Source organism: Salvia splendens, chromosome 11 (assembly GCF_004379255.2).
Source record: "Salvia splendens isolate huo1 chromosome 11, SspV2, whole genome shotgun sequence".
In the NCBI taxonomy this organism is placed as follows: domain Eukaryota; kingdom Viridiplantae; phylum Streptophyta; class Magnoliopsida; order Lamiales; family Lamiaceae; genus Salvia; species Salvia splendens.
In genome coordinates this window covers 22,870,631-22,880,985 of record NC_056042.1, presented here as the reverse complement: position 1 = coordinate 22,880,985, position 10,355 = coordinate 22,870,631, and the positions used below count along the sequence as shown (strand labels likewise).

The following is a 10,355-nucleotide window of genomic DNA, read 5'->3' as shown; positions in this document are numbered from 1 at the left end:
GTACCGAGGATTCTTTCTTCTGGAAGACATGATACTACTGCGGTAGTGACTGTCTCGTATGGAGGGAGAGGGAGAATCCGCCGTTTTCGCCTCCGGCTGCTTTTGGCTTCTCTGCAGGAAGGTTAAGAATTCCTCCTGCTTTTCAGCCAAAAACAGCTTGACAGCCTCGTTCAAATCGGGCTGCTGGGAAGACTCGGTGTGACGGCTTTTGGAGCGGCTTGTTCCTCCGCCATGAGAACTGGTGGTGGATTTATCCCTAGGCTGTTTTCCAGACCTATGGGATGGATTGGCTTCCTCCTGGTTCTCACGGGCAGGAATACGGGTACTCTGCGATCTGGTATGCATTTTTTGGGTTGAAAAGATGGTCAAAAATTCGCTTTATCACAAATTTGGTTCTTCGTTTCCCACAGACGGCGCCAGTGATGATTCAGCGAATTTTTGATGATGATGAATGCTCGTAAAAATAAATTACGACACAGAGAATTTTACGTGGTTCGATTTACTGAGGTAAATCTACGTCCACGGGGAGAAATGGGGGCAGGTTTGTATTGCTTGATCTGCGAATTACAGCTTACAACACAGACTTGCTATATGATTATTTCTCTAGAGAGATTCTAACCTCTTTCTACCAGATCTAAGTTCTATTTATACATTGAACTAAGATCGTGGCTTACATCATCACTCTAGGTCGTGGAGGTCGTGTAGGTCATGGCCTAAGATCGTGGCCTGAGTTGACGCCACGTGGTAGTGGGTGTGTTGGAAGTTGTGGAAATCCTGTATGGGTCCACTAACTCCTTGTTCGGTCGAATACTGAGACCGAACTGCTTTGGTTGCCGATCTGAGAGTAGAGCTTGATGCCGACCTAAGAGCAGAGCTTGATTGGTTGGCTTTTGCCGAGCTGTAGGCTGAGGCCGAACTCTTACTGAGACCGAACTGCTTTGGTTGCCGATCTGAGAGTAGAGCTTGATGCCGACCTAAGAGCAGAGCTTGATTGGTTGGCTTTTACCGAGCTGTAGGCTGAGGCCGAACTCTTTGGTAATGCCGAACTCCTCCGAACTCTTTGGTAATGCCGAACTCATACTCTTCCTTGGGCTTTGGGCTGATGGGCCGTCACTGCTGTTGGGCTTGTTTAGTTCGTACCCCATCACGAGCCATCTCCAAGAGATGACCCACCCGCAACGCTAGCCTAGCTCATTTCGGTCGAGCCGCATTGCGGGTGCCCTAACTGCTATGATGAAGCAAAATCGAAAATGTATTTGAATATGGTTTAGCTTCATAGTAGTACTTGCTACCTATGAATCTTCAACCCCCAAAAACAAAACGACAAACATTGACAGTTGTTACCCACTGTTTGTCATCATACGGTAGCAAGAATTTAAACTACCACTGGACCACCGCCACCGCACCGCCGCAGCAACACCACGGCCACCCAATCGCAGGTTGCCTCTCCTCTCTCATTTAATTTCCCCAATTTTCCAACCCCCATTAATTTCGCCCCAATTATTGTATGTACGGCAAAGCATCAGCACTCCTCAGTTTGTCTCACTGTCCTCGAACATCTTCGCTCATTATTGCCACCCACCAGCTTTTATTCCCCCAATTTATCCTCTCAGATCGTTCTCCATGTTTTGACTAACCCTAGATCTGTCCCCGCTAGCGCACGACCACATTGACTGCGTGGGGTTGCCTTTTTCATTTCCCTAATTTTTAAATTTTGCCCGCCTCTTTGATTATTCTGATTCTGATTCTGATTGCATTGTTCATGTGTTTGCATTTCTGTGGCATAAAAAAGCAATTTTTGTAGAAATTGATAAATATTGAACCCTAATTCAATCTCTTCAGTCTGTATTGCCCTAATTCAATCAATCTCTTTATGCAGATTCCTTAGTGCTGCAGTATTTGATCTGTTGAAATAGGGGAAATTAGTGTAGTTTGGAGGAGGTAGGATGAGCGAGAAAGCGCCAACCTCGGTGATGGGAATGGGGGCGGAGCTCGGGTATAGGGCACCGCTGTTCACAGACGTGCAGTGGAAGGAGCTGGAGCAGCAAGCCATGATATACAAGTATATGGTGGCTGGCCTACCGGTGCCACCAGACCTCGTTACGCCTATTCGCCACAGCTTCGAGGGGCTTTACGCCCATCTTTTCAACCATCCTGCGTGTAATGCCCTAACTTCTTGATATTTATCTGAGTATATACTTGCATTCTTACATGTTAACAAGCTCCAGTTGAGTTTGAATATCTGTGGTGTGTTTTTGGAATGTGTAAGCTTCTGTTTGTTCATTTGCTGCTAAAATTTGTTAATCATATTATAATGTTGTATGCTTTATCTATTTGTGAGCTTTCTTGTCACACAATCTGAGATTTGCAGCAAATATATTTTCTTTCTTGGATGGTGTGTCTATGGAGAAAAATTGCTTATATTGAGTAAGAATTGTACTTTATTTATTCGGATATGATCTGCTCGTTCCCATGCTAGTTGGTTGTTTGTACTTTGTATGGCTTATTTTGGATATCGAGTGTATAGAGAAGAAATCTGGTATCCGTTTGAGCAATAAAGAAGCGCTAAAATGCATTCTAACATTTTTGGAATTCAAATTTCATCCGTCATGCAGTGGGATATTGTTCCTACTATGGCAAGAAGTTTGATCCTGAGCCAGGGAGATGCCGGAGAACTGATGGAAAGAAGTGGAGGTGCTCGAAAGATGCACATCCGGACTCAAAGTATTGCGAGCGGCACATGCATCGTGGTCGCAACCGTTCAAGAAAGCCTGTGGAATCTCAATCTACGTCGCAGTCCTTGTTGACTGCAGTACCCCACTCCTCTATTGGGGGCAGTATAAACCGTGGAAACTCTCAACAGATGCCGCTGTACTCTGGTGCTAATTCTGAAGGATCATCTGTTGGGAGCAATGCAACAAAGCTGCAGATGGGACCGTATGGACGGGAATTCAGGTACTAGTTAGTGATGCTTGATTGTTTAGTTAGATCATACAATTAAAATTAATTTTATTTGTACAACAATTAGCGGCTTGATACTCATTCTACGGCCTTAATAAATTGGTATCTGCTCGGTGGCCTATGATATTCGGTAGCTGGACATCCGAACCCCAAGTTACAATTTTCTAATCTCGCTCGTGTTTTCTCTCTTATGATGGTGATGGGTGTAGTTTCTCACGAGAAGCTTCTGGAAAGGCAGGCAGCGGCACTGGCACATGGGGTCTCATGCCTGGTCAAGTTTCTTCCAGCTCATTGTTCAAACAAGGCTCTGATTCCCGAATGCTTGGCTGCTCTTCAGCTCAGCAATACACGCCTCATGCCTATGAGCCTGTCTCGTCAAAACAGCAACACGGCCTATTCGGGAGTGATATCAGTTCACCTACAACACTGAAGCAGGAACATCTTTTCTTCAGCGAGTGGCCTTCAACCAAGGAATCATGGTCCAATCTCGATAACAATGGAACCAACGAAAACACCTTCTCCTCGACCCAGCTGTCCATGTCCACTCCTTCTGATTTTACTTCAGGAACTGCTTACTCTCCAAATGGTGAGCCAATTTTTAGTAGTATAGTCTAATTTGTTTTTATACTCCGTAAAAGAGTTCACTATAATTTTGGGTTTTGTTGATTGCAGATGCTTGAAGTTGGATGACGAATGTGAGCTACTTGCTTTGCTTGCTTGTGTTGTATCACCCCAACACATTGGATTGTGTCACTATCGGTATTCAACATTCCTTTAATCGACTGCCTGTATTATTCGAATAAATGTACTTTGATGAGTAGTGTTTTACTCTGAATTATTCAAAGCTGTGTATGATTGTGTGAGATTAACATACATTTGAGGATTAATAGTATGTTTTGTCATTACTATTCTGGAATATTGCTTTTGTCAAGTCCTCAACATTCTCATTTTTTAAGAATCTTGAATGACCATTTTTGAATTATGGCTTGTATCTCAACTTTTGGCAGTAGATAGTTGACTAAGGCCATCCACAATAGCGCCTAGCGCACCGCTTAGCCGAGCGCCGGAGCTAGGCGATTTATTGCAACCGCCCAGCCATTTCCGGAATTAAAAACCGCCTAGCGCAATTTTTTTTCGAAACACTATATATACGCGCCAGATACGTCGTTTTCATTCGCACCATTTGTTTTAACGAGTACTCTCTCTATCTTAATTTCTGTACAAGATCAACACCTAGAAATGAGTAACGCCGGTGGTAGTAGTGGTGGGGATGCTGAGGCGTATGAGCGTATAATGAACGAAGCGCTAGTGCCCTATACGAACCGTGAGATTGATCAATGGATGCAGAGGGCCCTGCAGCCGGCGGTACCTCGACCTCGCCCAGTGGTACACCGCCGAGCGGTGATTGATCGTGATCACGTAGCTGCACATCAGCGCCTGTACGAAGACTACTTCACACAGGAGCGCGCATTTGGTGCGCTCCAGTCTCGATGGGCGGCAGTTAAGGGGCCAACGCGTTTGTGGCATGTCGACTGCATTGCTGATATAATGTATGCTTATATTATCATGCACAACATGATTGTCGAAGATGAAGGTGTACAACTGACTGATTGGGCCAACGATGGTAATGAAGCCGGTCCAAGCCACGGCGTGGCCGCCCCCAACGTACGGAGTGGGGTACCTCACGATGAAGACGGCCGCCTCCAAGCACATGCCGACTTGCGCCAAACGGAGGCTCATATTCGACTCCAAAAGGATTTAATTGAAGAGTTATGGGCGCGGAGGACTGCACGGCAGCAGTTTTTTTTGTTAATTATGTAATTTTTTTTAATTAATGTACTTTTTAAATTTTAATAATATTATTGAATTTTCTCGTATATGTCTCGTAAATTAAATTGCGTATTTTGTGTGATTGTTAATTATTTGTTTTATATAATTTTGAGTGATGTGGCTGGGCTATTTATGATGTGGCTAGGCTATGGCTCGGCTATTTATGATGTGGCAGGAGGATTTTTAGTGTTGATGATGTGGCAGGAGGAGTTTGTGGCTAGGCTATGGCTGGGCTATTCCTATTGTGGATGGCCTAAGAGCATCCGCAATGTCGGACGTCAACGCGGAATTCCCATGGATGTGCCGGAATTCCGTGGCAGACGTCCGCCATTGTGCATACCGGGTGCGGATACGGAATTCCGAGGAGGACGCCGCAGGTCCCCGGAGTTTAGCGTAATTCCGCCCGGAATTCCGTCCTGTCGTCCGCCATTGCGTGGACTGTCATGGAATTCCGCACGAAATTCCCGTGTGTTGCATTAAATGTTTTTTATTTTCTATAAATACATCCCGTTGAACTTCATTTTATTCACACCACTTGTTTTAACGAGTATCTCTCTCTCTAAATACCTTTATTTCGAATCATCAATGGAGCACCACGATAGCGATTCTTCTCCTACCTTGAGCGATTCACCGGCGCCGCATTTTCCCATCGGCAGGAGTACGCAATTTTCCCAGTCGATGTCCCAAATTCCGGGGATGCTGCCCCTATCTCAAATGCCATCGGGCATGATGCCGGGGTATTACAACATGTACCCACAGTGGTATAGGATGATGCCCCATATGCCGGGGATGATGATGCCGGGGATGATGCAAGGATCGCCTGACGCTTCGGGGAGAGTAGCCGGGGGTCCCCCAATCGCCGGTGGACAATGTCTATCGGCCCTTTATGGACTTACTGTCGACAGACAACCCGGTAAGTTCTCCTCTCGAGACTCAGTTCACTGGCATCGACACGTTCTCGTTGGAGGAGTTGGGGCTTTCTCCGATCCGGGAGAATCCGCCGGCGACAGAGAGGAGGGGGAGGATAGGGCGAGGGAGGGGCAGGGGACGGGCCGTCCCGGTGTACGCTGCTGGCCTGGGGGAGGGATCCAGCGGGACCAAGAGGACCATCTGGAGCTCGGACGAGTGCGTCGCGCTGGCGAAGGCGTGGATCAGTGTGGTTGAGGATCCATATGTCGGGGCGAACCGGCACATCGACCGGATGTGGTGGCGCATTAGCCAGAGCTACCTCCAGTTCAAACCGCCAACGGGGAAGCTCCACAACTCGGAGCAATGCCGGAAACAGTGGGATCGGTTGAAGAAGCCGCTAAGCCGATTTGTCGGCATTTACACAAATAACCTCCGCTCGGCAACTAGCGGCATGTCCGCCGAGGATGTGAAGCTGTTGTCTCACCAGCAGTTCCCCGACTCCGAAAAGGGCTTTGGGGAATTCAAATATTGGGAGGTGTATCTCGCGGTGCAGGATTCACCCAAGTTCACTGCGAGTGTGGAATCCGGCTGGCCGAAGCGGACGAGGATCAGCGCATCCGGAGAGTATAGCAACAGTGTTGGTTCCGCTGAACTCCCCCCCACCGATGCAGAGTTTCCCAGCGGCCCGCCGCCGTCGCCCGATTGGGCAAAGGTTCGCGGCGCGTTTGTCGAGGGGAAGTCCCAGCGGATCCGCCGAGGCCCAATCGGTAGCACCAACCCAAAACGATCCGGATCCCGAGAACCCCTCCTATGCCCGCATCGCCGCACATGACGCATTGTTATGTGGGATGCAGGAATGACGCCAAGCGACCGAGCCCCACTACAAGCGGAAGCTTAGACCCCTCAACAGTATGCGTCGCGACTTGGGGTTCGACGCGATGTCGGATAGTGACGGCGAGGGGGGCGGCGGCGGGGACGGCGAGAGGGGCGGCGGCGAGGACGGCGAGGGAACCGACGGCGGGGAAACCTAGGAGTGAGGAGCCGATTTTTATTTAAAAAATACTGTACTTTTTTAAAAATAAAGTGGTTGAATTTTATCTGTATTCGTGTCAAACTTTTTAATTCCGTACATTGTTTAATTCCGAAAAGTGTTTAATTTGTTAATTTGTGAATTTTGTTTGTTGTGGGAATTCCGTCGGGAATTTCGCAGAGAATTCCACCATTGTGCAGTGGGAATTCCGTATGACGTGGCAGAGCAGTGGGAATTCCGTATGACGTGGCAGAAGGTGTTTTTGGAAATTCCGCGGAAAATTCCGCACCAGTACGGACGCCCTAAGCTTTTTTTTTTTTTTTTACGTCCACGCCCTAAGCTTGTCAATTTAAGTTTTCTTACAACATTTTATAATGATTATTTTTTTTCCATCCAATTATAATGGAGGATAAATCTAGTTGCTATCTTATCATGTAACATGCCATGTTTATCCAATAAAAAATTACTCCCTCCGTCTCAATAAATATGATATATTTGGTTTTCAGAATGAAATTTTATGCAATATTGTTTTGTCAGTTAATGAGGAGAGAGTAAAATAATAGAGATGAAAAAGTAGAAATAATATAATTTCCATTTTAGAAAAAAATTTATTTTTAATGGGATGAACGAGGTATTCCATATATGTTAATAAAAATAATCGATGAGAGTAATTAGTTTGAGAGGTTTAAATGCTACATAACAAGCAAACAAACCTGTCTTAGTTGTGCATAATATCCTATTAGAGCATCAGCAGTAGCACGGAGCTCCCGACGGAATTCCCCGCGGAATTCTCAAAAACACCTCCTGTCACGTCATACGGACTTTCCACTGCACGGCCACGTCATACGGACTTCCCACTGCACAGTGGCGGAATTCCTGACGGACTTCCCACAATAAAAAATATTCACAAATGCACAAATTAAACCATTTCCGGAATTAAACCATTTCCGGAATTAAACAATTTACGGAATAAAAAAAACATTTAATGCAATAAACGAGAATTCCGCGCGGACGTCCGTGGGAGTCAACGCAATGACGGACGTCCGCACGGAATTCCCCGCGGAATTCCGCGGAACGCCGCGGAACTGCGAATTCCTCTACGAAATTCCGTATCCGTGCATGCCACGCACAATGGCGGACATCCGCCACGGAATTCCCGCACGCCGGTGGGAATTCCGCGGTGACGTCCGCCACTGCTGATGCTCTTAGGTAGGGATGTCAATCGGGCCAACCCGTTCGGGTTGTCGGGCCATTCGGGTACGGGCTATTCGGGTTATGATTTTTTCGGGTTATAAAAGTTCGACCCTAACCCTAACCCTTCGGGTTTCGGGCTAACCCACCGGGTTATTCGGGCCAATGCGTATTTTTAATTCTTTTAATATTTTCAAAAAATAATACGTATTTTAAATTTTCTTTAATTATATACATCTTTTTAATTAATCATTCAACAATGAAATACATATTTTTAATTTTCTTTAATATTTTTAAAAAAGATTAAGTTATTTAAATTTAAATAACTTATTCATTACATAATTATTTACAAAATATCTATCAATAGTATGTTTATGTTTATGTATTTAAAACATAAATCAACACTTTGTTTCAAAATTCAAACATAAATCAATTCGTAGAAAATTAAATAAAATTTTCATAACGTGAGAGGTGCATCATAGATGTAACAAAAATATTTTGAATTGTTAAAGAGTGAATTATCAAGATGCTAGCTAATTGGAGTAACTCTAAGTTTTCTTGAATTATGATTGGTCAAATTTAATTTATTTCAGCTGTAAATAAGTCAAATAATAATTTATATTTGTTTTAAGAATCATCAAAGTACGCATAATTCAATGACGAAGCGGCGTCAAAACACTTTGCACTATTATATTGGAAATATATTAAAAGAAAGCTTTTATATACGAGTATTTATGAATCCATGAACCACATGGTGATTTTTTTCGTGATCTTATATAGTCGGTTGACGTATTTGGATTTTGCATGGTTTTAGAGGGTTGTCTTGGATGATTTTGATTATATTTCTATATTTTTGGTATGTTTACATGTTTGTTGAGAAATGATAGAAAATTGATTAGAAAATGTACACAAAATATGTGGATGTGCAGCAGCCTTGTTTGAGTCAATGTTTCTCGCGATTTTGAAGTCTGATAAACCTCTAATACATATCATTCTCTTCGTCTTCGAAAGAGCTTCGCGTGGATATATTGCACGCCTCAATCGGAGCTTTGTAGAGAAAGTTATGACCGTTACAAAAACTGCTCGTTGTGCAGAAGCCTTCAACCCGACGGGCCGACCCGTAACCCGAACGGGTCAGCCCGCCTAACCCGACAAACCGAACGGGTCAGCCCGAATGGCCCGATTTTAAATTCGGGCTGTGAAATTACAACCTTAACCCTGTATTTTTATCGGGTTATTCGGGCCGGCCCGCGGGTTCGGGTTACATTGACATCCCTACTCTTAGGGGAGTATTATATTGCTAACTCAATACTTAATTGTTAACTACAATTAAATTATAGCCCTTAGATATTCAAATTAAGGGCTTAGATCATCAGCCCCAAAATGTCAATACGATCAATAAAAAACGTCAATAAGGGTATTAAGGTCAATTTACAACAAATTAGTTGTAACTAACTTTTGAAAAATATCACATAACTTTAAAACGCATATAACTTTTTCGATTTAAATTATTTTTTCGCACAACATATATCAAATTAAAGATAATTTCGTAAGGATTCTAACGAGATCCCACATGCATATGTTCTGATGTCAAAATTTAAAAAAAATCGAAAATTTTCAATTTTTTCGTACAACAATAAATGTCAACATTGTATATAAAATATGTCAATATAATACATGTAGAATTTCATTCTTAAAGCAATGTGTTGACATAAGAAATGCGTTGACATTCTCAAAACATTGTGTTGATATTTTCAAAACAGTATTTTGACATTTTCATCCAAAACCCTAAATTGGTAGTTTTTTTTTTATCCTTTTCAATTTAATTAATAAAAACGAAAATTACACGTGGCAAATTTTAGACCACTAGATTTCTAAAATCCTATGATCTTAAATTAGTTGTAGTTAGTAACTAGAGTGAGTTATCAATTGATTCACTCCCCTATCTTATTATATATTTTTGGATAAAAAGTGGGTGTGCGCAATAACTTAATCTAGCCAGATAATTAGTTTCAGCCCTAGCCTTCAACAACTTAATTTACCCCGACAATTAATTTCACCCCTAGCCTTCAACAACTTGCAGTAACAGAGTAACTTTAGACCAGTTAGAATTTAATAACAAAGTGGAATGTCATTTGAGCTTTACATAATTTTATTTTATAATCCAATTTCCGCTTTACATTTCTGACCTCATTTATATTCTAATTTAAGTGTCTCAACCTCATTCATCTCTTTGCATTGATTATTATCAAATAGGAGTAGTAGTAACTAACTTTAATACGCGGGAAACCCAGGTAGATCCGACTACGATCTACGAATCCGAGGTTGTTTTGCCATTTGACGAAGACGGGGTTGGATTAATCCTCACCCCTCTACGGCATGCAACCTCATGCCCTAGGTGTTGCGGTTATGATGGACCATGATATATTCGAGT

The 10,355-nt window shown here is 43.4% G+C and overlaps 1 protein-coding gene across 4 annotated transcripts; it reads left to right on the top strand.

The window, feature by feature from the left end:
- Positions 1–1,302: 1,302 nt before the first annotated feature.
- On the top strand, positions 1,303–3,892 carry LOC121756574 (growth-regulating factor 4-like). Of its 4 annotated transcripts, none has more exons than XM_042152152.1 (5): positions 1,303–1,439; positions 1,880–2,160; positions 2,616–2,955; positions 3,171–3,547; positions 3,634–3,892. In XM_042152152.1, the coding sequence occupies exons 2-5, from the start codon at positions 1,947–1,949 to the stop codon at positions 3,639–3,641; spliced, it is 939 nt and encodes a 312-aa protein (XP_042008086.1). In that variant the 5' UTR covers positions 1,303–1,439; positions 1,880–1,946; the 3' UTR covers positions 3,642–3,892. The 4 variants fall into 4 exon arrangements, with proteins under 4 accessions (XP_042008086.1, XP_042008088.1, XP_042008087.1 ...); XM_042152154.1 differs by lacking the exon at positions 1,303–1,439 and adding an exon at positions 1,482–1,677; XM_042152153.1 differs by lacking the exon at positions 1,303–1,439 and adding an exon at positions 1,482–1,682.
- The last annotated feature ends 6,463 nt before the right edge of the window (positions 3,893–10,355 follow it).